This window comes from Oryx dammah, unplaced genomic scaffold (genome assembly GCF_014754425.2).
Source record: "Oryx dammah isolate SB20612 unplaced genomic scaffold, SCBI_Odam_1.1 HiC_scaffold_3, whole genome shotgun sequence".
Taxonomy (NCBI): domain Eukaryota; kingdom Metazoa; phylum Chordata; class Mammalia; order Artiodactyla; family Bovidae; genus Oryx; species Oryx dammah.
The window spans coordinates 107,549,199-107,576,617 of NW_024070187.1; the positions used below are offsets into that span (position 1 = coordinate 107,549,199).

At 43.7% G+C, this 27,419-nt stretch overlaps 1 protein-coding gene across 1 annotated transcript in view; it reads right to left on the reverse strand.

Annotated features, from left to right (window-relative positions):
* Positions 1 to 27,419, reverse strand: part of BOD1L1 (biorientation of chromosomes in cell division 1 like 1) — a 54,402-nt gene that overhangs the window by 19,955 nt on the left and 7,028 nt on the right. Inside the window, exons 3-15 of the mRNA XM_040237539.1 lie at positions 23,893 to 24,083; positions 22,267 to 22,881; positions 21,543 to 21,692; positions 19,566 to 19,732; positions 18,346 to 18,457; positions 17,554 to 17,692; positions 16,470 to 16,542; positions 8,464 to 14,407; positions 6,353 to 6,417; positions 5,247 to 5,331; positions 3,070 to 3,113; positions 1,402 to 1,459; positions 352 to 422 (exon numbers count right to left, since the gene is read on the reverse strand). Coding sequence (XP_040093473.1) covers positions 352 to 422; positions 1,402 to 1,459; positions 3,070 to 3,113; positions 5,247 to 5,331; positions 6,353 to 6,417; positions 8,464 to 14,407; positions 16,470 to 16,542; positions 17,554 to 17,692; positions 18,346 to 18,457; positions 19,566 to 19,732; positions 21,543 to 21,692; positions 22,267 to 22,881; positions 23,893 to 24,083 — 7,714 coding nt within the window. The remainder of the gene's footprint in view (positions 1 to 351; positions 423 to 1,401; positions 1,460 to 3,069; positions 3,114 to 5,246; positions 5,332 to 6,352; positions 6,418 to 8,463; positions 14,408 to 16,469; positions 16,543 to 17,553; positions 17,693 to 18,345; positions 18,458 to 19,565; positions 19,733 to 21,542; positions 21,693 to 22,266; positions 22,882 to 23,892; positions 24,084 to 27,419) is intronic.

The following is a 27,419-nucleotide window of genomic DNA, read 5'->3' on the forward strand; positions in this document are numbered from 1 at the left end:
CCCACACAGCATGGCTTAGTTTCACTGAGTTAGACAAGGCTGTGGTCCGTGTGATCAGACTGACTAGTTTTCTGTGATTATGGTTTCAGTGTGTCTGCCCTCTGATGCCCTCTCACAACACCCTCCGTCTTACTTGGGTTAGAAAACAATATGGACATATCCAAATAATCCTGCAACCTGCTAAATTACCTAATCTTACAAAAGCATAAACAAGTAACACAGACATAGAGAACTCTTAATACCTATTAATACATTTAGTTTCTCATCTATACAGAGAGCTTAAAGCGCTTAGCACAGGAGAAAGCACTGTTCATAAAACATGAAGTGCTTGAGTTTCCTACGAAAACCCACCTCTTTAGGATTTGCTTCGACACTATGACATCTTATGGCTTCTGTGTTGTCTTTTCCACCATTGGATATCTCTGAGTAAGAAATACAAAAGAAGAAAGAAAAAACAAACCCCCGTAAGTATTCACCTCAAAACTTACTTTAGGCACATGTGTGGAATGGGAAAGGAAAAGAAGAAGGGACTTGACAAGCGATTGTGTTGTGATCCTTACACAACTACGTCCGGTTAAGTTCCACGACTTCCATTTCTAGAATGAGTGAGCGGGTTCAAGGCCGGGACAGGCTCACTGGCATTTACACGGCAGACCTCAAGGCCACTTCCCCCCAGCTCCTGAGCAGCAGAGCATGAGCAAGTGTCCAAGGAACACAGCACACCATGCATGCAGCTCTCTCTGGAACTCATGGACAAGTCACACTTGCACACTAAATGTTCACTAACAGAAGAAGCAATACAAATAAAAAATAACTGTACAGGGGATTAAGACCTCTTTCCCCATTCTTGGAACAGGTAATGAACAAAATCAGTAGGCATAAATACAACTCTGTATTTTGTTCTGAGAACAGAATTGTCCCTCTGGAGCTGGCAGTCTCTACAGGTTGCGTGGAGTAATGCCTGACTCCCGGGCAACGAGCACATAAACGTGATGGCCCTGGTCTGCTATCACACTGAGGCTGCTAGTCGAAAGGCAACACAGTCAACTACGCAGCACAGAACCTCCCCTATGAGACAAACCACAGGGGACTATACATTTTGTACTCACACTGGACAAACCCATTGTGAGGTTCCTGGCAAACTCTAGTTGTTATTTAAGGCCAAGGACCATTTATAAGGTTCATGACCTTGAACGAGCCACTGGCCCACTCTCTATGTCTGTTACCTCAACTACAGATGTGATGCTGTTGTGAACACACACTTTACTGGATTATATGAGTTACATGATTAAAAATTTTCCAAGTAATTATAATTAGCACAGGGCCTGCCACATAAAAGGCAGTCGACAAATGACAATTACAATTAATATTACAATTATACTATGAAATTCATTAACTTACCTTCTTTGCTATAAAATTTCCCATGAATTTCAGTTGTTTCTGAGCCTGCATTTTCGACCTAAACACACAATAGAAAAGCCTGTTTATGGATATTCTCACAAAAATCTTGAATATCTAGAAAATAATCTGGCCATTTATAAGAACACTTAAAGAGACTGGTGAACATTTTCTTTTAAATTTCACCCAGTTCAAGAGTAGAGGACACTTTCTTTTTGAAGAAGTTTCAGTTTAACAAATTAGCGTCCTACTGGGTTTATTCTTCTTGTTGTTAAAGCAGTTATGGTAAGAATAAGAAATAAAGAGAGAAAGAACTTTGGAAATTCTCTTCCCATCCAATGATCCTTCATGATTTTCCTTTTAAAAAATGTTAAGGGATTTTGTCAATCTGTTATAAGGTTTCCCTCAGGCAAACCTTGTCAATTTTACTTTATTTTTTGAGGGAAAGCCTCCGAATATCCCTCATGCATGCTCAGTCACTTCGGTCGTGTCCGACTCTTTGCCACCCCATAGACTGTACCCACCAGGCTCCTCTGTCCATGGGATTCTCCAGGCAAGGACACTAGAATGGGTTGCCATTCTCTCCTCCAGGGATCTTCCCCATCCAGGGACTGAACCTGAGTTTCTCATGTCTCCTGCACTGGCAGGTGAGTTCTTTATCACACTAGTGCCCCTGAGAAGCCCCCAGAACCTCCTACAACATTCTAAGCCCCAGCTACAGAATTTCCTATTTGGAAAGGACAGACATGCTCAGGTAGGAAAAAGGCAGCTGCTGGGGGCTTCAGGGAAACAAGGCAGAATGCAGCACACGGCGGGGCAGGCCTGGAGATACGCCACATTTCGAATCTTTTGAGCTCTTGAAGAGTAAACCCGAACAGAACCAAGTGGGGCTCTTCTCTCCCTTTCACTCAGCAGATTGGGTATGAGGGAGGTAAGCCCCCTGACACCACAGGTGTTTGGTGGGAAGCAGGACTCTTCTGAGTCTCCTAGTGACACCGGAAAGAATGTGACTATCTGTGATTCACAAGCATTTTACAAAATGTGCTCTTCTCTATGCATTAAGACAGACCAAAAAAAAAAAAAAAAAAAATTCCTTCAAGGACAAAAGGGATTATGAGAACCACAGCTAGGAAAAAAATATGTATTCATGGCAATTACAGTTTAATACATTCACAAACACTTTCTAAAGATATACAGTGAAGTTCTTAAAGTCGGTTTGGTCTATAGCACCAGGATAATTTAAAACACCACAGTCCAATTTGCAGTCCTATTATAGTAATAAAAAATAGAAAGCTCCCAATTCTTCAAAGAATTTCATTAAGATTACCAGGGGAGCTCCCGAGCCTGAGGGATCTGGACCTTCTTCTGTTTCCTTGGTTCTGTCTCATGATATTGGCCTAAAGAGCCACTAGAACACAGGGCTGTCGAATTCAGAGTAACTCCTTTTTTTCTGAGAAAAGCAACTAAATTTCCTGACATCAGTGGATAAAGTTGAACATGAAATTAAAGATGTGACTAGGTTGAACTTCAATGGAGAGCACACTACAAATGGCCTCATCTCCTAAAGAAATGCGTGGCCAGCCCCTCCCCTAAATGTAATCACTTTCAAAACCTCAAACCAAAATAATCCCAAATGATAACAACAAAATCCAAATAATTAAGGTGACTTACATTTGGTGATTCAATCGCCAGCGAAGGCTCCCTCTGCAGTTCAACTGTTCAAAGACAAAAATGAGAAATAAGGAAACTGAAAACTGGTTCTGAACTACAGAGAAACAAATTGAGAGCTTTTTAGTTAAGTGAGACTATGTCACTAAGTGGCCTAGCTGCCTTTGTGAATTATAAATTTTGGACCAATTATTTTCTATCAATACCATCTATGTTCTGTCACACGACCAGAAAAACAACAAGAGTAACGTTCCCTGCATTTTTAGAGTAATAGCAGGGATCCATTGGATCACTACAGTGATTTAACCATGTTGGCGATCTGAGGCTTGGAAGGAAGGTGGGGAAGGCCTGTGCTGTAACCGTTAGGTGACAAGATAACACTGGTTCATTTAAAAATAATCCCATCCAATGAAGAGTTAGAGCCTATCCCCTCAAACAGCAAAGGTCTATTTATATTCTTTGGAAGCCTGAAGTACAAGGCCTACTGTTTCTACTCAACAATGACAGAACACACATTTTTCTTTTAAACAACTTCCTTTTACGTAAGTAGATCTCTTATTGAACTGTACCTAAACACAGTCTGAAATACAACTCTGGGAACAAAGAACTTCAGAATCCAAAAATGTTACCTTCTTGACAATTAACAAATGGGATACTAATTATGTGTACTATAATACATACAGAGGAATTTTAACTAATACCATCTATCCAAGTTTTGGGAAGATTAGTCATCGTTAGGGTTTTAACATGTCAAGACGAGTGGCTTACCAGGTCTTGGGGTGGTCTTCCAGGAACCCCTGGTATTTCTGCTTATAAGGTTCCTGTGGTCATGTACTTCGAAGGCTGCCCTTTCAGATGGTTTGCCTTGGAAGGTCCCCACCCTGACAGTCCCAGATAGCCCTGGTTGAGGATTTATACACACCACTCCTCACACACTGCCTTTCTCTTTGCCTGGTCCACCAAATACACACCTACTTGTTCTTCAATATTTGTCTCCAAATTAGGGGGAATAGCAAGCGCTTGAAATGAAAATTTAAACATGTGTGTTCTTTGACCTCTCGGTTCGCTTTTTCAAAAAAAATTGGAGAAGTACATGATTATAGACATAACACTACACACACTGGAGGGCACTCAGAGACCCAACAGCAGGGGGGCCGTGTGTTGCAGACCACTATTGAAACAAAGGAAGCTGGTCTGCATACGCTGACAATGAAGGACGCCCACAACATACGGCTGAGTTTAAAAAAGAATTCTGAAAACGTAACTCAGGCACTTAAGCTGAATCACAAGTCTCAGGACTTCAGCCACGAGTGACAGCACAACGTATCTTCCTAGAGGCCAAGAATGGGAAAGCGATTACTTCTGCTGGGGATTAAGAGAGAAGGTAAGAAACTGGGCCTTTGAAAAGAGGTCTCTGCTCCTGGATCATGCTTTGCCTGAACTTTTCAGTGTTTTGAATGCTACAGGCTGGATGTTTGTGTCCCCTTCACACTGACTATACTGTCACCCACCCCATCTATTAAAAATGCAATCCCCAATGTGATGGTGCTGTAGTAAGGGTCTCTGGTGGGTGGTCAGTTTCAGATGAGGTCATGTGTAAAGTGGTCCTGAGACCGATGTGTTTGAGAGCTGCTGTCCTAACCCTGTCTGAGGCTGAGACCTTTCCCTTCACACCTTTAGTGGACACTGAAGACTGGTGCAGAGAGAGACTGAGAAGAGGCTCTGCAAGCGAGGAGGAGCTTCAGTGACACAGCAATGGCCAGATCCCAGGGGTCAAGAGCGTGAGGTTAAAATAAGTGGGCACACGGGTGCAGACTAGCCTTCTGGAAATGAGCTTGTGATGGCACCTGGAGGGACAGGAAGGGCCACAGAGACACACTTGTGGGCGAGAGCAAGGGTCTGCTCCAAAGCAGCTCGTTTGGCCACAATTATTTGGAGACATCAGATTTAAACAACAATCTTACGTGATTTTGACTGATGTTAATGCTTTATGAAGAAAAAGTATAAGGTAAAAATGAAATAGCCAAGAGTTTTCTCTAATCTATGTTAAAAAATGATAGGTAAATCCATATAGCCTGTCAATGTTTTATTACATATTAGCTATAAATTTTAAGTGGTAATAAAAGATAAACCCACACATAAGGAAAAAAAAAATGTGAACAACTGCTAAAGGAGTTTACCTGTTCCACTCAGCTTTCTCCCACCTGGATTTCCTGGTGGTACTGGCATTTCATGATTTTTCTCTTCCTCTGACGGCACAAATACCTAAAAAGTTCAAGGCACCATAACGAGGTAAATGAGGTTTTTGAAATAAGAAGGTAAGTTTAATTCACCTGAAGGGAATTAAACAAAACACTCAGCATCCTGTCAACCTTTAGGAACAAAAAGGTAAAACTAATCTCATATTTCACCCATCAGTGGCTCTCCTACTGCGCTCAAGTAAAATGCTGAGTACAACACACAAGCCGTTCCTGATCTGGTCCCATTTCTTCCAGAGGCTTGAGGTCTCAGCGCAGCTCATCCCCGAATCACTGCAGTGCCCAGGACTCACGACTGGCTCGTCCCTTCCTGTGACCACTCTAAAGGCCTCCTGCAAGCCAGCCTCTTGCACCCACTGGCCCTGCTGTGAGTCACAGCTCCTCTGCACTGCGTTCACAGCCCCCATGTCTACCGCTATCTTGTCACGTGGACTCAAAGGCGTCAGGAGATCAGGTTGGAAGGGGGCATGGAGACTAAACTGTTTCAAGCACATAGGCTGTGACAGAAGAACCAGAAAACCTCCTCCCAAACTAGATTTTATTCTAAATGCAATGAGAAGTCATTGGAAATTTCAAGCAGAGCAATGACATGACCTAATTTATGTTTTTCAAGCTAACTCTCAGGGCTGGGTGAAGACTGGAGGAAAGGCTGGAGAGGAAGCAGAATGGGGACACTACCTACCGGGGCAGAGGCTTAGACTAGGTGGCAGCTGTAGAAACAGAAATAGGTGGATTCAAGTTACATTTTGGGAATGGAAACTATGAGAACCAGCAATAGATGAAACGTGGCGTGACTGAGGGTGACCCTTGGCTTTCTGGTTTGAGTGGATGGAACTGATGATGGTGCTATCAGCTGAGACTACTGAGGTTCTGAACTCTTCCCTCACACGACGTGTCAGTAACAGAACTGAAATAGCTTCAGTACAGTGAGAGCCGGGACTGCACTCTGCTCGTGCACATGTATCTGTACATGGTGAAAAGGTATGTACCCCATTGGCAGTTCAGCATAACTGAAAGATCAGCCATACCTCAGGTGTCAAGTTGGTTTTCAGTCCCAATCTTCCCACAGCATTTGATGGAGACTCTCTGCTGCCTAAAGAAATGCAAACCATTCAATCAGTTTAAGAATTTGCTTGCAAACTACATCTTGAGTCAAAAGATAACAGAATGTCGTCTAGTTGTTATCTGGGGATGCTACGCCCTCCTCCGTCCTGTTTTAGTTTGCTGTCAGTAGAAAACAATAAAGGGGAATATATCCGAAAATTCTCAGATAAAAGGCAAGGGGTCATTCACTCATTTTGGGGGGATGGGATGTGTATAAAAATGTTTCTGGCTGTTATGCTGGCTGGCCACAAACAATGATATCCTATCATTTGCGAGGACGTCTTATGTCCAAGTATTTTTCTATAGATATCTATATCAAGCTTGTCCCTAAAAGAAAACATTCAAGGCCACTGAGACATTTTCTTAATAAAGACGGTGATTTATGAACAGATTCACTTTACTTGCTTGTGCTGACACAGCAAAGTTGAACACAAAGTTAAAAACTGTGAAACAGATAAAAAGGGAACAGAATTTTCCCTGGTAGACTCAAACCTATCCCTTTCTTTCCTTCTCTCCTCTGTCCTGAGACTTGTTCCTCTCACCTGCCCACACAGACGCCTCCCAAGAAAACCCTTCCTTTCTCCAGTAGGCTGTGGGCTTATTCCTTGCTAAAAGTCCTATTTCTGCTCCTTCAGAGGGAAGGAGAGGCAGGAGGCAGGAGGAATAACAGACTGTAGCAATGGCTGAGTCATAGAAACTTCCAGAGCAGTCAACTCACCCTAAGTTAAAGTCAACAGAAAAATTTAAAGTCATTTATTTCAACCTTGGAACATCTCTTAGTGTCACTTAAGTCCCCATAAGCAACAGGACTAAATCTACTGGCCTCAGACTCCAGAGTAGCACTTAGGTGATATCTCAGCTTAAAAGTGCAGCTTGCTCCCATTTACACAGAGTGGAGAGGAAGACAGCATCCCTGCTCACTTCCTATCCAGCCCACGTACCCCCTCCGAGTTCTCACAGCATCCTGTTAAGCCTGTCCTAAGCACCTGTCACAGTGCCGTGTCACAGCCTAAATACAATATGTAGCTGGATTCACAACCATCTTCCCATCATCTCTGAATCCACAGCGGTACCTGGTATAACGTGTCTGAAGTGGGTGGATGAGTGGTAATCAATGACTGAGCTCCAAGCTTACACCTTTGAGAAGTACCAACAAGTTTCCAACAAGACTGGCACTCTCTGGAATCTAGCAAAGATTCTTCAAATACTTCTTCAAATACTAAGCCAAAAACTAGCCTATTTACGTGGACAATAAACCCTGCTAAATAAAACATAAGGTACTTCCTCGATGAGAAGAAGCCAGCTAGACTGAACTGACACATACCTGGAATCTGTAAAAAGTCACATGAGGGCTGGAACGGGGCTTGTTTTGAGCTATTGTCCCCTTCACACACAACAGAAAGCTGAGGCTCAGATGTGATTTTTTTTTCCTAAGATGCATCTGAGTACCGTGCAAGTTATTTAAACTCTTTGAACTTTCATTTGTAAAATGAGGGTGATTTAAAAAAAAAATGCTCATCTCATACACTGCTGTAAAGTGCCTTCATTTTAATTGCTAAGAAGCCTGAAGGCCAAAGATGTTTAGTAACTTGCCCTGGACACTTGTCCAGCCGATGAGACAGCTGGCAGCCTCCTAACTGCCCACGTCGCACATGAGAAGTGGGTCTAAGACTAACCGTTTAAACATGATTTTAGAGAAGCCTGGCTCTCAAGTTGGATGACAGTGATTTTGCTATATTCTAGAATCAAAACCTCCCTGGTGGCTCAGACGGTAAAGTGTCTGCCTACAATGTGGGAGACCCGGGTTCAATCCCTGGGTCAGGAAGATCTCCTGGAGATGGAAGTGGCACCCCACTCCAGTGTTCTTGCCCGGAAAATCCCATGGATGGAGGAGCCTGGTAGGCTACAGTCCATGGGGTTGCAAAGAGTAGGACACGACTGAGCGATTTCACTTTCACAACCAAAACCATCTTAAATGTCCTCTACATACAATTATCTTTATAAAACATGAAAATTTACACTTAAAGAGTCTCACCTCGATCGCGCAAATTTTCTTCAGAAGAAACAGTGACTTGAAGACCTTCTTGCTGGCAGGATTTGGTCACGCTGTTACCTTCTCCTGTTTTCTCAGTGGATGCTGGGACAGTGCACTGGCCACGGTGGTCCCCCCTGCTAGTCAAGTTCTGCTCCTGTTTAGGAGCTGAGCGTGCTACACTGTAGGCAGTGGGAAGGGCTGCTGTGTGGGAAGGAGCCGTTTCTGACTCCTGGCCATTAGTACACGCAGCAGTGGTGGTTTTCAAGTGCTCCTCAGGCCCCCGCTGGTCATCAGCTTTTTTAGCGCCAGGAATGACTGCTGTCAAACAGCGCACACCGACGGAGGTGCCCTCGGGCGCCTGCTCTGGTCCCTGCAGGTCGACAGGCCAGTCCCCGCTCCCCCCTGCTGGGCACCTCGCTGGCGTGCTGCCCCCTGATGTCCCTGCCTCGGGCCTTTCATCTTCTCTCTGAACCCTGTCTGCACAGTCCTTGCCAGGCCTCTCGCTCTCTGCCACAATCCGGACACCTGCAGAAAGCATGCTGACTGACGCCTGGTCATGCCCTTCCCCGGTGCCCCCTGCCACCACGGGGCCCACTTCTTTTCCCCCTGTGGAGGGCCCAGGACACGGACACTTGTCTTCGGCCATTAGGCTGCACAGAGGGGCCTCAGGCTTGCTCATCTTCGTGGCTGATGGGGCATCCTTTCCTTTGGGATTGCCTGCACTCAGATGAACCTCTTCATCCCTGCTGAGGCCAGCGGGGGCCAGCAGGCATTCGGCTGTGCTGGTGGAGATGATAGCGGCATCGCTCACGTCCTCTGTGCCCGTGCCCGCGGGCAGCTCCTCCTGCGGGACGGCGCCCGCCATGACCGCCTCACAGCCTTCTGAGGTGCTGGTGGAAATCATGGCCGCGTCGCTCGCCTCTTCCGCCGGCGTGACCGAGGCCTGGGCGTCCCCTCGAGCGACAGCACTGGACACGGGGCCCTCGCAGTCCTCTCCCGAGCTTGTGGAGATGATGGCACTGCCGTCCTTCTCTTCCAGGACGGGTTGCTCATGCTCCCTTTCCCTAGCCACACCACACACAGAGGCTTCGCAATCTTCCGCGATGCTGGTAGAAATGAGCGCACATTCGTCCTTCTCCTCCTTGCTGGTTGAAGCGAGGGGGCTCTCGGCTTGCGCGGGCGCGCTGGGCATGGGCCCTTCGAAGTCGTCGGCGCTCACCGGGGCCAGCCCTTCGGCTCTGTCTTCCATGGCTGCCACTGGATGCGGACTCTGGGCAGCATGGAGGGCTGTTGCGCTGGAAATGGGCACTTCGAACTCCTCCCTGATGCTCGTGGAAATCATGGCACACTCGTCTTTCTCCTCGTTTCTCGCAGCCGTGAGTTGGCTCCTGTCACCCGATGCTGCGCTGGGCATGGGGGCTTCGAACTCCTCCATGTTCACTCTGGGGCCTGCCACGCTCTCTTCAGGTCTCGAGGTGCTTGAATGACCCGCCCTCATGTCTACCACGGTGTTGAGCTGTGGGGTGAGATCGTCTGTTGTGCTGGTGGAGATCACCAAGCCCTTCCCTTCACCTGAACCCCCAGCCACGCCAGCCTGGTTGGCGACACTGTTAATGGCTGTGGCAGCCGCAAGGCCATCACAGTCTTCGTTTTCTATGGAGGTGATGACACCCTCATCTTTTTCGCTCGGTGACGTGTGAGGAGGCTCATGTTCTGGGACAGCAGCGGACACGAGGGCCTCGTAACTGTCCCCCACCAGGCCGGTGGAGGGCGTGGTGTCGTCGGCTTTTTCCTTTCTGCTGAGCTCACCGTCCCTGCGGTCTGAAGCTGCGCTGGTCATGGGCCCCTGGCGACCCTCGGGAGTGGGAGCTGCCATGCCCTCCCCTGCAGCCCCGCTGCTCACGCTGCTCTCCACTACCCCTTTGGCGCTGGAGCAGATCTCCACGTCTTTAGCGTCCTTCTCGGCGCCGCTCACGCTGTCCACGGTACTCTCGTACGCCTGCGGGGCGGTGCCGCCTACCTCGGCGTCCACACGCCCCGCCGCAGGACCGAGCTGAGCGTCTCCTCCTGCGCTCTCGCAGACCGACACCCCTTCGCTCTCCTCCTCCATCCCTGTGCACGTGGATGCGTGCCCAACCTCGTTCCCCCGGCCCGTGCTGGTCACCACGCCCTCTCCTTCGTCCTCATCCTCCTTGGCGCCCGTGCTGGTCACCACGCCCTCATCGTCGCAGGGGCCGGGGGCCACCACCGGCGCATCAGTGGGGTCTTTGGCTACCGTACTGTCCATGGCACTCTCTTCGTTTTCTTCGGATTCGGAACTCAGGGCGAAGCCTTCGCCGCTCTCCTCCGAACCTGTGCAGCTTGCCAGGCCCTCCCCATCCTCCTCGGTTATCCCGGTGCTGGTGACGGCACTTTCACCCTCCGGGCCATCCATCACAGAACCGCTTTCCTCCTGGGCGGCGCTGGCTGCCGTGGGTGTGGGGGTATCTATGGGGCCCCCGGGGACCCCCGTCACCCTGCGCTCCTCCTGAGGCCCCACACCAGCTGCGGAGCACAGGACGTTGCCGTCTCTTCTGGCCCCTGCCCCTGTGCACGTCACCGTCCCCTCGCTTTCCTTCTTGGGACCTGCTCTCGGCGGGCTTCTCCGGAATCCATCCAACTCTTCGTTGCTTAGGGACCCCTCCCTGATGTCCATCCCCGCACTTGTTACTGCTCCATCGCTCTCAACCTCACTGATAAACCTGATCGTTCCTTCCACGAGTTCCGAGTCTCCACCTGAAGACCCATCGCATTTGCCCTCGGAACCTGCGCTGGTCACAGCGTCGTCCTTCTCCTCGGTCGCTGCGCTCCTGGCGTCAGCCTCGGTGGTCCCCACGGGGACTGTCGCGGGGTCGGCTGCTCTTTCTTCAGGCTCGGCTATGGCACATTCCCCACTTTCTCCTTCTTTGGTGCTTGTGAGGAACGTTTCGCTTTCTGCAAATCCTTCTGTGACGACACCCCCACCTTCCTCGGCTGCGGCAAAGACGGTGCCTTCTCTGGCTTCCGCCCCGACTTGAAGAGGGTGGTTTTCAGAGCAGCTGCCCGTCGTGAGGCCTTCATCCGCCTCGATGCTTGTGCAAGGCACAGCCACCCCACCCTCCACCATCTCTGCAGATGTGGTTGTGGCAGTCCCGGCCCTCACCGGGTTTCGGGGAACACCAATGTCCTTCCCCTCAGTGCTGCTGGCGATGGAAGCCTTTTCTCCTTTGCTAGGCCTGGCTGTCGGCATCTCAGCTTCCCCGCTCCTCTGATGTAGAACAGAGGGCACGGCACTGCTCTCAGCACTGGTGTCCACCTCACTGGGTCCATGCCTTCTGTCAGCATCAGCTGGTGTGCTTTTGACTTCACCTGGGCCTCTGCTCCGCTTAAGTCCAACAGTATCTGTTTCTGTACTCATGCCTACCACCTGATCAACAGCAACACCAGCCTTGTGGCCATTTTCTAAAGAAGCCCTAAGTGTCTGCTTCGAACTTGAGTTACTCCCTTTCCCATCCACATCCATCGAGCCACCTTCCTTGTCAACATTCTCACTGTCCACTGTCCTGTCCGCTGCCTCACTGCCAACAGGCATGTCTGCCTCCTCTCGTCTGCAGCACAGTGCAAAGGCCTGTGCCGCTTCTGGAGCGTGCCTTCTGCTCTCCACGCTGGCTTCTGCTGGTGCACCCACTGTGGAAACAGCATCGCCTTTTCTGCTGCCACCTGCCCTAGGGACTTCTGGTTCCTCAACAGTCCAGCTTTGCTTAGGGCTTTCAGAGTGGTGGACGAGCGAGGTGCTGGCAGTGGCACCTTCTGACCCAGTTCCTCTGTCAACTAAAGGAGACACCCTTGAATCGTGAGACTGTTTCTGAGGCCCAGCAGTCATGGAGCCTAAGGACGGGGTGGGATCTACCTTTGTGGAATGTTTAAGAGTGGGGTCTCCTGCAGCAAGGTGTTCTTCGGTGGGCCTGGTGGTGTTTTTCAAATTCTTCTGTGCCCCGTCACTTTCTGATGGGGCATGGGGTAACAAACAGTGACTCATTTTGGAGTCTACATTCATTTCGTTAGTTTCTTGTTGAGCGGACTCCTTCTCCCCGGAGTTAGGTTTGGACACAGAGCTTTGGAGATGCATTTTCTTGGTCAGGGTGCTTCTATGGTCAGCGTGCTTTTCGGAATTACCAACAGCTCCTGTTCCACGCCCTGATTTATAGGCCGGAGATGCTGTTTTTGACTCTCCCATGGGAGTCTGTAACTCCTCCTTTAGGACTGCAGTGGTAGTTTTTTGTTTCATAACATTTTCTGAGTCAAGTTCTTGCTGAGAGCTACTGCTGCCGTCTTGGGTTTTGCAGACTTCCGCTGCATTTTCCATGGCTGGCTCGGGATCAATTTCCATTGGCTCTTGTTCGGGCATCAGGGCAGGATCACAACTTTTTTTGAGTCTCTGAAGGGAGGAACTACTGGGAGCACCTGAAGGGTTTGCTGCTGGTTTTTCTTCTCCTTTAGCCATTTCTTGGGATACGCTGCCTCTTCGATTTTCACACAACCTTCTACTTAACTTCTTTTCTATGACTGAACTACTTCCTCTGGGCTTCTCATGACTGCCGTCAACTTCTTTTCCATCCTTGTCCTCTGCTTTGTTGTCTTCCTTCTTTTTCATGTCCTTACTACTGTGCTTTAAGCTCCTGCTTTTGTGCCCGTCTGACAACTTTCTCTCGAGTCTGGTGGAGCTTGACTCTTTCTCACCCTTGCACCTCTCCTTTGCTAGTGGCAACTTCGCTCTGTGACTAGACTCTCTCTGCACACTATGTGCTGAAGGGGCCACACTCTCTGACGTGGGTTCCACACCGCTTTCCTCAGAAGGTCTGTCTTCAACTCTGGACTTCCGCTGTCTCTCTGGCTCACCTTCTTCAGTGTTCTTCTCCTTCTCTGGTTTTGGAGTGGTCGCCAGTTTTGTGGTATTTTCTTGTGATTCTGTTTCAGATGCTTTCAACTGTTTGCCTTGGCTTCTGGACTTAGACTTCAACCCAAGTTTCTCTTCCAACAAGCTCTTGGTTCTTCGCCTCTCCTTGTGAACCGCCTCTTCTGGTTTTGAATTACTATCTGCGTTAGTCAAGTCATTATCACATTTATCCTCGGAGTAACTTTCGCTTCTTTTCTGTACTGTGCTTCCATGTTGCCTGGAGCTCAGAGAGTCCTTCTGAATTTTAGAATCACTTGATCTTCTTGATTTGTGCTCTGCCTTGGTTTTCTCGGCTGACCCGTGTCTCTCTTTCTTATTTTCTTTACGAACATTCTCGTCACTTTTTATAATATACTCAGAAACCGGTTTGCCATCTTTGCCCAAAACTGACAATTTCCTTTCATTCCGGTGTTTACTTCTTCGCTCAGCTTTGTCGTCTGATGAGAGTTTTGGCTGCTGACTCGCCTTCTGCGTATTCTCATCTTTCGAGCCTTTCTCGGGAGAGTGAAGCTCGGGCTCATCCCCTGCCTTATGCACACTGTCACCTCTGTACTTATGTTTTGTAGACGGTTTGTCTTCTGGCAGAGTTTTCTCTTTCTCAGGCTTTTCCTTGGAGGATTTCACGTCTTTCTTAGGCAGGCTTTTTAAATGTGGTGTTTCAGAATCATCTTTCTTTAGATGCTTTTCATTTTTAAGCGTGCTCTTCTGTTTCTGGGCTTCTTCTGTGCCACTTTCTGAGCGTTCCACTGGCCTTTTTCCATCCCTTGTGTCAGTCTCTTCCTGCACCCCTTCCACCACAACAGGGGTAGAAGTCCGTCTTTTGTGTTCCCTTTCTATTTTGGATTCGTTTTTGTTTTCATCAGCTGGATGCAAAGACTCTGAAAGTCTCCGAGCAGGTTTACTTGGTTCACTCTTTGCATGAACATGCTTCAAATCCTTTGAAGAAGATGCTTTTTCCTTTTCACAATGCTGTAAGAAAATAAAAGTTACAATATGAGACCTACTAAGATCAGTTTTTATATTCAATTCTAAAATTTGGGTGCATTTAGTATGCTGAACGTTGTAACACGCTTGCTGTTGTTGTTTAAGTTCCTAAGCCATGTGACTCTTTGTGACCCCATTGACTGTAGCCTACCAGGCTCCCCTGTCCATGGGATTTCTCAGGCAAGAATATTGGAGTGGTGTGCCATTTCCTTCTCCAGGCAATCTTTCTGACCCAGGGATCGAACCCGCATCTGCTGCATTGGCAGGTGAATTCTTTACCACATGCTACACCTTACTGATTTCACCTCTGCCAGCAGCTGGTAGGTATTATTAACTTATCTCTATGCATCAGGAACCTGAAACTCAGGATGGTTCAATAATGTGGCACCTAGCAACGAGTTCAGATAATTTCATTCCGGGTCTAATACTCTTCCCACTATATTGAAGCATCTTTATAGAGAGTATTTCTTTCTCCTGAGATGCGTCCAGGCATTTGGAGGCATTCTCAGACTTTAAATTGCTAAAGCCCAATAATGCCCAGTGGTCACTATTAAATAGAAGCTGAAAGAATGACATTAGTTCTTTTTAGTCCAAAGGCTTAATACCCAATGAAGGCAATTAAAATTTTTACAATGAAATAAAGTTTTCTTACATTTTAATTTAGAAATGCAAATTATCTATGGGAACTTCATGAATTTAGGTTACCTGTAAGACAGTTTATTTAGGAAGCTTCAAATGCACATAGAAACTCATGGTAACTAAAGTAACCATATCATATACATCAGATGTACATGTTCATATCCAAGGGAAGATACCAATAGACCAAAGCAGCCAAACCTTCCTCCTGATCCACAGTCTGGCACTGACTGGACTAATGTTAATGACCAGTGACACTTATTATAATAAGGACTCATGAACTAGCTATAATTATTCTTATTCACACAATGGGCTGAAGTCTTCAGAAAGCCCTTTGTGCCTCTGGGTCAGTTTATCACTGCACCTTTTTTACACTTTAACATGAAGATTAATACACTATTACTATAGGGACTGAGACATAGCAAGATCTTAAAAAATACTTTAAAATTAAATTCCACAAATTAAGAACTAACAGGGATGCCATCAACCTAATTTTACAATAAGTGCTAACCAGTTAATGTGAATACAATCTTGCGAGATCATTTTCCACAGGAATCTCTCATTAAATATTAATAATATGACATTAGAATATCAGAATATACTAAATGACTCTAATATCTACATAAAGACATCAATATTTACTGGCTATGAATAAATAATTACCAAATCATTACTGCTTCCTTTAGAAGTGTTAAGATATTCAATAGTTCAGCTATAGAATTAGAAATATGAAAGTATATAGGAAGATTAAAACCCAGTGAAAACAAAAGTTTATCACAAGTAAAAAGGAGAAGAATTGTACTTACTGAACATTTTGAGGGTATTTTTATTTCCATACTTTTACTATTTAAAATGATCACATCTTAGAAAACAGTCTAAGTGCTCAACTATAAGGAAATGCTTAAATTACAGTATATTCACTCAATGTAAGCTATATAATCATCAGAATATATTAATTAGGAAGTTACAGTGTGAAATGAGTATGGGGGGATGTTAAAAACACTATGCAAGATTACATTTGCTTTACAAGATTATGAACATATGTCGGTGAGAAATGGAAAACAATAATAAAATAATTTGTTAGTGGAGGGATTTTAGCTTTTTCCCCCTTTTCTTTTTCATTATTATTCCTGGCTATTTTGTTATCGTCAATTTAAGAAACAAGAGGTGGGGGAGTTGGGGGAAGAGAGAGGAGAAGAAAAGTAACTATTATCCAAATAAAGGATCATAAGAATCAACTTGCTAAAATAAAGAATTTAGACCATAATAGGGTGGCAGTGCTGGAATGTTGAATGTAAAAGACTTTTTATTCAAGGTAGAAAAACAAATCAGACTGTATTTGTTTACTACAAGTAACTGAACGGCTTAACAGAAGAGCATTTAAAGTGGGGTTTTACTAATTAAGACATACCTCACTTGTTTTGAGTGTTTCTCTGGAATCTTCTTCAGACTGCTGTTTCTTTTTAGAATTCTCATCAATGTTCCTAGGTGGGGCAAAATGTGAAATAAGAACTTTGGACCAAAAAATGTGATTTAAATTTCTCAGGAAAATTTTTTAAAAAGCTTAGCTTTTCTTTACTGTGAAACACTTAATTTGTACTTAGAGACTTGTGCACTTCAAATTAAATCCTATTCTTGGTTGACAGTGAAGAGCTAATCCCGAATGTGAAGTGGACCACTCTTGGTCCTACAGGAAAGTATTCTTGAAACAAAAATTTGTGATTTGTCACTTGAAGATGAATATGACATCGGCTACAATTTCATTTTGGAGGTCTTATTTATTCAGATCAAGAAGGCTGAAGTCTGTAAGAAAAATGAGAACCACCTCCTCTCACTGAGTTCTGCAGATTACTGGCTCAGCTAAAATCACTGATTTAGTTACCGTCAAGTCTAAGATAAACTTACAGAACTGCATGTTGCTGGTACAGCAATGCTATAGCCCACGCCTACACAGCCACCCTCAGTCTCTTCAGCTTTGTAATTCTTACAGAATTAACCGTGATCATGACGTGCTGAAAACAATGTCTGGCTTGGAACGCTGGTTTACGGAGAGAAGCACGAGATACTAGTGAAGTGTGTGGAAAGGCTAGAGAATGGAGGCAGTGCCGTCAGTAAGAGGTAACTGAATGTCCAGAAGGGGAATGGCTCCCGCGTGCTTCCAGAGGGTCTGCACACTCTCTGAGACTCTACGGACAACTGTGTGCTTATGCACGTGCATTTCTCTGGGCAAAGAGTCCAGTGGTTCCATCGGATTATCAAATAAAGTATGCCTCCAACCCCACAAAAGAAAAAGATTAGTACACACTGTTTTGAAATATCACAGCTATTAATACAATGAATTATGATACTGAAAAGAAAACCCTATTCCATGTTATTTCTTAAACATGGAATATATACACTCAAGGTCTGACTCTTTCCTGTCATTTTCAATGCCTCTCTTCTGAAAGCTTGTTGAGAGAATATTATAATGTGAATGTGGCCAAATAAATACGTACCTGGAATCCTTTTTCCTCTTTTTGCTTAAGGCTACCTTTTTCTCTAAAACTTTCCGTTCTTTAAGGACTTCTTTAATTCGGGGGGCTTTGGGTTCCAAACCTTTTGTTGATGATTCTTCTAAGTCTACATTACTTTTGCCTGGGGAAGAAGCAATCAACAAACTATGTTTCAAAACACAGTTTTATAAACAGTGTAATCTTTATTCTTCATTAAGATTTTATAATCACTGTAAAAATAAAAAACAGCTTCAATATCTCTAAGTTGTATTGGAATAAAAACATTTTATGTAGATGGAGAAGTCCTATATTTTTTATTATAAGTGCTCATATATGTACATGTGTGTATTTTACACCAAACAAGATGAGTGCCCAGAGGAAGTTCAATTTTGTCCAATGAAATATTCTAGATAAATGTTTGACATTTTAGTTAACGTAAGTATAGATGAATTCCATTAATATCACTGCAAGGCCTGAGGACTCACAGGTTAACAATAAATTTTCCAGAGATAATTCATTCCATAATCACTGGAAAATAAACTGCTATGATGTGAGTTGTATAATCTGGTATGTGATAGAATGTTTAACTTAGATATAGAAATATAATAAACAAGTGACTAAAGACATCAGATTAAAAAGGAAATCTTAAACATCTTAAAATATATAGTTTTAAAAATCTAAGATACAATTTTTATCACTTTATTTTAAAATTATATCTCATAAGCTATCTTAATATCTAGAAGTCAATGGGGTAAGTACATAGTTTAAAATATTAAAAGTTAAGATCTCTCATACCTTGAGTCTTAGCTTTTGAATACTTTGTCTTTTCTGCTTTCTGTTTTCGTTTTTCTTCAAGTTTTTCTCTATTAATTTGTCTTCTTAAAAGCCTCTCTTCTTTTTCTTTAGCCTAAAACCACAAAATATTCATAATTATGCTGACAGATTCTCAAGTAAGAGCAAAAACACCCTGAAAAAAAATATGCTTGCCCTTCAGATGTTCTTACAAATTAATGGGCTCTGTAAAAGTGCATACATACCACTATAAACACATCTATGTGTGTGCATGTGTTTCAAAAGAGACAGAAGGTGACATTTTTCCCTTACTAACTTTCAGAATGCCATCAATTTAAAGGTATCATTTGGGGAAATGGTGGTTTAATAAACTGTTATTCCAATTAAAAGGCTACCTATAAAAATATCTATGAGCATCAAGAGTAGAGGTAGGTCTTTATAATTATCCAATTTTCTCAAAGAAAGTTGAAATGCAGATTCAAGTGACCGGACGGTCCTACATTGAATGTTACTTGCTGGCTATACTCTCCGGACCCAGGGTTTGGATGTGGGGCTTCCTGTATTTGTATTTTAAACCAGGGAGGATCCAGTCATTGTGTTACTCATCTCTTTCCTGCCCAGAACTCAAAGCCTCAGAGTGTCAAATACCCTAAGCATGAGCATAACTCCTGATCAACTAACCTCTTAAGAGAAAAGCCACCATTAACATTTTGGTGCACTTCCTTCAAATCATTTTTTATGGAGTAGGATTCCCTTATTCTTTGATGCACAACTTTTCACATTTTAATGTTTCTGAAATTGTAAGCCAACTTATTAAAACTGATGTATAAATACAATGAGGTAGCAATTTCTCTAAAAAGCTGTTAATAATTCAGTGGTACATCTTAGAAGTACTATCAAATGAAGGAAATATGTGGATGACTGTGCTTCCCTCTTAATAATATGTTAACGGCTGATGCCATCTCTCTTTATGGCTGGATCCATACTCGGGTCAAACATTTCCATACTATGAAACACCAAAGGTGTTACCAGTTTTTCACCAATCATGATGATATGAACAGCTCCATCATGTTTTTATCTATTCTGCCTAAATGACAAGGTTCCTGAAGGTGGAACCTGTAAGTCACCGTTTCGAATGCTCACCAGTAGCCTGTGAACAGACTAGTCAAGTATGCCAACCTGATTTAATAGGTTAACATAACAAGAGCTCAGATCTGACTTACGATAGACTGCCGCCGTTGTTCCACAGTAAGTTCGTCATCAGAATCACTATAATACTTTGAGTAAAGATATGGTTTGTGAACATAAGCATGCCGCACATTTTTTGCTTTTCCTTCACTAGGATCATTGGTTTGAGTTTTTGTTTTGTTTTGCTTGTTCTTCTCTTCATCTGGAAGAAAGTCAGTAGAAAGAAGAGCATTTCTGTCAATCAGCAATTAATATCGACATCAAGTGGCAAAAGCTGTATCAAAGTAGTTTAAGGGTATTTGTAGGTCCAACAGGAGAAATATCAGTATGTGAAAATTCAGAAAATTTTAAAGGCTATAACTCATATCTTTATTTATTTAAATTTTCTTTTGTGTGCTTCTTTGGCTGTGCCACATGGCATGCAGAATTTCTCAGGGCAGGGATCAAACTCATGCCCCCTGAACAGGAAGCGCAGAGTCTTAACCAATGGACCACCAAGACGTCCTCCTGATTCACATACTGTTTCTTTCTTTCAGCTTCTCACATATCAAAAAGAAAAATTAGACCTTAAGAGTTACTTATGTTTCCTGGACAAATAGTTAATCCTCATTTGTATGTCAACAGACTTGGCATGAATACTTTACCAGTATTAAGTTGAACAAACTCCCTTCAAGCCACACTTTAAACTTGAGATTTTAATGACCATTTATGATCTTTCACTTATGGAAGAGGCAAGAACCAATAACTGGACCTACAGCAAGTATATACTAAAACCCCTCTACCCTGGGAAGGAAGAAAAGTTCTGCGTGACACAACAAGAAGCAATGAAGTGGTACTAAGTATTGCTTAGTACTCTCAAAAAAGCAGTCTTCTTACTTTTGGATCCCATACAGAAAATCTAGCCCTGTCCAGGAAAAATCTTGAAAAGACCCAATAAAGCATCTAGAAGTAAAATTTCCATTTGGTCAGAGAAAGTGGAATGTTCACAGGATAAGAGCACTCTTCTTCCATCAGTACTCAGAAATGACCTCATGAGGATAATTATGAAGAGGGAGGAGTGCTACTCTTGCATTTTGGAGGCTGCTAATTCAGTTTTTTAAATGGATACTAAGAAAATAATGAACAATGGGAGCAACTGAAAAATATTAATACATTTACAGCATTAAAACTTCCTACTTTCTTCTTGCCTATGATTTTCTCTACAGATATCCTAATTCAAGTATGTGTTAAGTCGCTTCAGTCGTGTCCGACTCTGTGCAACCCCATGGACTGCAACCCGCCAGGCTCCTCTGTCCATGGGATTCTCCAGGCAGGAATACTGGAGTGGGTTACTATGCCCTCCTCCAGGGGACCTTCCCGACCCAGGGATTGAACCCATGTCTCTTATGTCTCCTGCATTGGCAGGTGGGTTCAATCCAAGAGTCAGTGGCAAATTTACCAGATGCTATCTGCAGGCAATTGCAAATAGTGTTCAACATTTTTTACTTTTCAAAAAATCATAAACAAATATTTAATCACATGTTAAAGAGCAACGTAAGGTATTAGTTAGAAGCCCGGATGTGGGTTTGAAATGGTGCTGTGCTCACTAGCTTCGTGACTCCTGGTGACTATGTCATTCCTGGTGACAGACTATATAGCCTATTGCCTCTTCCCTTGGCTGATTTTAATGTGTCCCTTAGCTGTAAGAAACCATAAAGGGCAATCTTGTGGACTGTGTCCCTCCAAACACCACCAAAACATGGCATGTTCAAACATGATCTCATCCAACTCTTGTAACAATCCTAGGGAGTGGAGGTAAGAGATGGAGAACCTAGGCCTGTTGAGGTTTAGTAACTTACCAAGCTCACTCAGATAGACAATCTTGGAGCTGGGACTCAGAAACAAATCTTCCAACTAAAAGTCCCAAGCTCCTGCCACGGCGCCACACTGTCTTTCACGACACAGCCATCTGAACATACAAATACTGCTCAACAGGAAGCTTCACAGAGGCTTTACTAAGTAAAATGCTTTACCATCTGATGTAATCTCTCCTTCTTCCATGCTCTCAGACATCACAGCCTCCTCCTCAGTGTCTTCTTCAAAAGATGAAAGGTCACTGGTGTGGACGGAGCTAACTGTGATGTCTGTAAGTCCATCCACATCAGAATCTATCAAAGAGAAATCTACAAGGAAAATGAAACATAGAAAACAAATCGTCTTGTGGTAAGAACAAAAACAGCACCTGGTTCCTAAATTACATTAACATTTTTCTGCTTTAACTACTCAAAGAACTTCAACTTCAGAAATAATCTCTCACCATTAGTAACCAATATCAAATAAGGTAGAGCTGTTTTCAGAAAACAGAAAGGCAAGGTTAGCCTATAAAATTAATAAAACTGATAATTCATGATGTGTATGATATACAAAAAGCAAATATTATGTAACTAAAATATTCACTAATATTTTAAAGGTTAGGATACACAATTAATTGGCTTGGAATAATGTATGTGAATAAATTATGAGTTAAATTATAAGGCTTAGAGTGTCTCTGTTCATTTGCATTGTCAACTGGCACATGAGAATGAAAGGAAATATACAAATGCTTAATGCTCATCTTTTAGCAAAGAGAATATGAGTTTTCAGGATTTTAAAACACAAGTAGCAAATATATTTACAAAACGTTGAAGGCAAATTTGATGTGCCCTCAACAGACACCCTTTGTTCTTTAAACTGTTGTAGACTTGTCCAAGTTTTTACCTTCTTTTGTTCCTTCACCGGTTTTAGCTTTACTATTGGTTTTTTCCGAAGGAAGTTTTGAACATTCTACTTCTTTATCCTTTGCTTGTTTTTCATCTTTTAGTCTTTGTACATCTTCGCTCCGTTTTGAGTGATCGGTTTTCTTTTCAGTCTTTTCCTTCTTCTCCTTCTTTCTTTCTGCCTTTTCATTGCTGTCTGGCTTCTTTTCGCCTTTATCTGCTGATTTGCTTTTTTGGTCACTGCTTTCTTGTTGAGCATCCTTATTGAGCAGAACTGAACTAGTGCTTTCTCTTGTGTGATTTTTCATTTCTTCAGCTGGACAGGGGGGATCACTAAGTTCTTCAGACCGAGGGGCAGCTTCCTGCCCTTCCCCTGCAGAGTCAGGTGTAGGTTTGTCTTTATCAGCTGTGTCCTCTGAAGTCCTCTCTTTCTCAGCACCAGCGTCAGTGCTTGCCTGAGACGGGGTTTTTTTGGACATTCTCTCACTGGTCTTGGCATTCGACGTCTCTGCTGAAGCCCTGGCAGCACTAGCTTCTTGGTTGAGAGACGTGATGGTTTCCAAGATGGACATGGCATCACTGGCCACGTTTGCACTGGGCCCGGGGGCAGGGACACCTTGGAGGGAAAGACACGCTTTAGAACAAATTCGTGCAGAAGGTAAGCCCTCTGCAGATTCAAGGCCACCTGCCACCATCAGTTTTATGTGACATACACAGATACATTTTTAGTCTTTCAGGTACTGGTGCTACCTCTGTAATACAGAATCTTAGGCACTATGCAAATGTGAGAACAGTCTAGTTCCCAGAAAAAGAATATTTTCTCTATTATTGCCTCTACTGAAACACACACACACCCATCCACTACATTATTAAAATAACTGTTATTAAAAAAAAAAGAACTGTTATGCCAGTTTAAGAATCTGGGTGATAATTAAAATAACTACAGATGAATGGATAAGAAAGCTGTGGTACATATACACAATGGAGTATTACTCAGCCATTAAAAAGAATACATTTGAATCAGTTCTAATGAGGTGGATGAAACTGGAGCTGATTATACAGAGTGAAGGTAAGCCAGAAAGAAAAACACCAATACAGTATACTAACGCATATATATGGAATTTAGAAAGATGGTAATGATAACCCTGTATGCGAGACAGCAAAAGAGACACAGTCTCTTTTGTATAGAACAGTCTTTTGGACTCTATGGGAGAGGGAGAGGGTGGGATGATTTGGGAGAATGGCACTGAAACACGTATAATATCATATAAGAAACAAACTGCCAGTCCAAGTTTGATGCAGGATACAGTATGCTTGGGGCTGGTGCACTGGGATGACCCAGAGGGATGGTATGGGGAGGGAGGTGGGAGGGGGGTTCAGGATGGGGAGCACGTGTACATCCATGGCGGATTCATATTGATGTATGGCAAAACCAATACAGTATTGTAAAGTAATTAGCCTCCAATTAAAATAAATAAATTCAAATTAAAAAAATAAAAAATAAAATAATTACAATTTCATGAGAATGGCCAAAAAGAGAAATATTTTAACGAACTAAATACCCCTAACTTGGTAATCAGTGCAAGAAGAAAAGCAACAGAACTGGCCAAGAATGAAAGTAAAGCACCTTGTGTGATGGTGGAAGAGTCTGGTTTCTCATCATCGGGGGCTGTGCTGCCACTTGTGTCCTCCTTATGATTGAGTGTGGCCAGAAACTCGTGCACAGCTTTCTCCACCTGAGGTCTGAATGTGTGGTTGATCTTTGGATCCACAACCTGAGAAATAATTCGGTCAATACCAGACTCCAACATCCCTGATCTGAAACACAGGATAATTTACAGAAAGGTGAAAAAACAAAAACAAAAATTAATGTAGCACTAAACAGTCTCCTTTTAAGTAAAGCTGTATCAATTACATATATGTTCTTAAACTGCCTTCTCTCCATTCTCCTTGGATTACAGGAAGAATACATGATGGAAAATAAGTTTCACACTACAGTCGCATTTAACAAAGGATACTGCAAAAAAAAAAAATTACATAAAATATGTCACATCTCCACTGTGTCACTAGTGGAAATACTAAAGCAGACAGAACAAAAGCAAAACAAAATACCTTTAGAACTAGACAGAGCACAGTATCTAAAGGCCAGGCTTGTAGGTGACGCTTATCTTACCTCAATCCTGCCCATGGCAGACCGGAATAAATGACCACTAAAGCTGAATTCTAGGCACGAAATAAACCTATGGATTCTACAACTTTTTTTTTTTAAACAGAAAGATGTAAGTCTCTCATAAGTATTAGTGTGTCCACGAAAACAAGAATACACACCAAGTGCCATTTCCCCAAACTTACGAAAAAGAAAAAAAAAAAAAAGGAAAACTTTAAAAGAACAAAAACAAAGCTTAAGACTTGTGGCCTTCTTATTATCTTCTTGTTTTAAAGACTAAACGATTTATTCATTCAACAATTACGTTCTAAGTGTCTTATACACAACAGGCACCACACCAGCTACTGAGCCACTGCAAATCAGACCTGGTCTCTGTTCTGGTGGGGGTGAGAGACACAAAATACAACATGACAGCTGCTGGGACATACGATACACTATGAGAAAAGAATATTGTCATTAGTAGCGATCCCTGAGATGATTTGCGAATGCTTTACAAAGGAGAAGACATTTAACCTGAGTCCTGATTTCCAAAGAGAAGGGAACAAAGTGTTCAAAGAAATATCACACGTCAGAGACAGAGGAGCAAAAGGGCCAACAAAGGCTGAAACACGAAGAAAACCACAGAGGCCTTGGAACAAAATAGGAGGACATGCATTTATTTGAAGAATCGCACTTCAACCTTGTTTCTTTCTAACAGAGAAGCTGAGCAGTCACAGTTCCCTGGACAGTGTTGGGAGAGTGGGTTTGAGGCCTCCAGCAGTCCCTGCACAGGGCTGAGGTGTCTCTCTCTACGCTATGCCCTGCAGGGCTATGTCTGAGAGCCGTGCTGTCTGGAGTGGAGGATGGATGCAATTCGCCTTTCCCGAGGCACCTCGCAGCCCTGGGATACTATAATTCCATTTATGTGGGCCACAGAGAAAAATGAGACACCACTGCACAAAGTAGGTAACCTGCTTTCTAAAGTTCTAAGATTATTTAAAAAAAAAAAAAAAGCGAATCCTTGAACACCGTTACATCTTAGAGGTGTCTTTAAAATGTAGCAGGTGGAAAAGAAGCGAGTACAAGCAATCTGAAAAATGTTCTAAGGTGCAAGCACAAAGGCACAAAATAGAACACACCCTTCAGGTGCTTGCTTCAGTCTCGTTCCCTGATGCCTACGTTCTGGGCCTCCGTGCACTTATGTCCTTGCTCACTCAGAGGTCCACTCTGATCTCAGAAATGGAGGCCCACACTAACAACCACACTGCTCCTCGTGGGTTCATTTCAGTGACGTGTGGATGCAGCCGGGGCTGCCTCACCAGAGGAGGGGAGAAGTCATAGCTCCAGGTTCAAGGGCAAAGCCAAAATGCCAGCAGCTGGCACTGTCTTGGTTAAAGCCACTTTCTTGTCCTCCTTTAAACACCGTACAGTTCAGGTCATCATTTCTGAGCTCCCTTGCATTTTAAGGTTCTTTTGTACAAATGAATGCATAAACAGAGTAAAACTTTTTTTAAACTATTGAGCTGGCAGATTGGTTACTGAACCATGCAAAATTGCAGATATTAAACTATCTTGTCTTACGAAAATGGCAACTGTAAACAGTTCAATCTGAGTCAATTGAGTATTTCTCAAAGTATATGCAAAAAAAACAATCTGAGGTGCAAATACGTTCCTATACTATTAGTAGTTGTCGTTGTTTAGTCGTTAAATTGTGTCTGACTCTGTTGCAGTCCCATGAACTGTAGACACCAGGCTCCTCTGTCCATGGAATTTCCTGGGCAGAATACTGAAGTGGGTTGCCATTTCCTTCTCAAGGGGATCTTCCTGACCCAGGGATCAAACCCACATCTCCTGCACTGGCAGGTGAATTCTCACACACTGAGCCACCAGGGAGGCCCTATACCATTAGTTCAGTTCAGTTTAGTTCAGTCGCTCAGTCGTGTCGGACTCTGCGACCCCATGAATTGCAGCACGCCAGGCCTCCCTGTCCATCACCATCTCCCGGAGTTCACCCAAACCCACGTGCATCGAGTCAGTGATGCCATCCAGCCACCTCTAGACACAACTAAAAGTTACCCTTTCTTTAGAGTAACTTAAAAATGTTATTTAAGAAACATAAGTTTACTAATGTAATTTAAATGAAGAACAGTTCAATTAAAAATAAGTAAAGTAGCTAGAAGAAAATGTACAGATGTCCCAGTAAGAGCAATGCCTAAACTACCCAAGAGATGACGATTCGCCCGCTCAAGTGCATAGAGGAGGGTCCTCGTCACCCAAAGGCAGGCTGCTCTAGTGTTGACTGCCGACAGCCACAAGCACCCCCTACTACAGTGCGCAGCAACCCCTCACCAAACAAGGTTGGTACAACAATTTTAAGCGCTTGATTTTACATGGGCAAGATTGAGTTTAGCTCTTTAAAGAACAGAACAAATGACTGCTTCCCAGCTGTAAAGGTTTTGCATGCTAAGGAGTCAATTTCAAGAAATGTGCCTTCCATTCAGTCTCTTAACAAATGAAGAAAAAGACAGAATCTAAGACCCTCCCCTTTCCAAACACGCTTTTAAAACTATGCACACTGTTGCGGGCTGGTGCTCTGTAACTGTGGATAATGTCTGTAAGCCTCCTGCCACCCCCACCCCTGGCCCCCAACTGACCCCTAGCCTCTGACTTGACCCCTAGCGCCCTACCCCCTATTTTGGTTACTGTTCTCCTGGAGGTCTGGAAATGAGGGAGCCCCTAGGCCTGCTGCCCAACAGGAAAGGCCTTGACTTCTCCCCAGAAGCTATCAGATGCAGCCCTCTAAAGGCATCTTGTGATCTCACCTGGACTCTTTCACAGGTTCCTGAATATCTTTTAAAATGTAGACAACAAACCTACTGTCAAATTTCTCTCTTCCCTTCTCTTATTGACTAGGACATGCAGTCTGAGCCCCAGGTTCCTGGTTTCTAGGATTACCTGTGGCTAAATGGGTCTTTGAATCAGAGTGTAAAGTTTTATTTGTGGGGCTT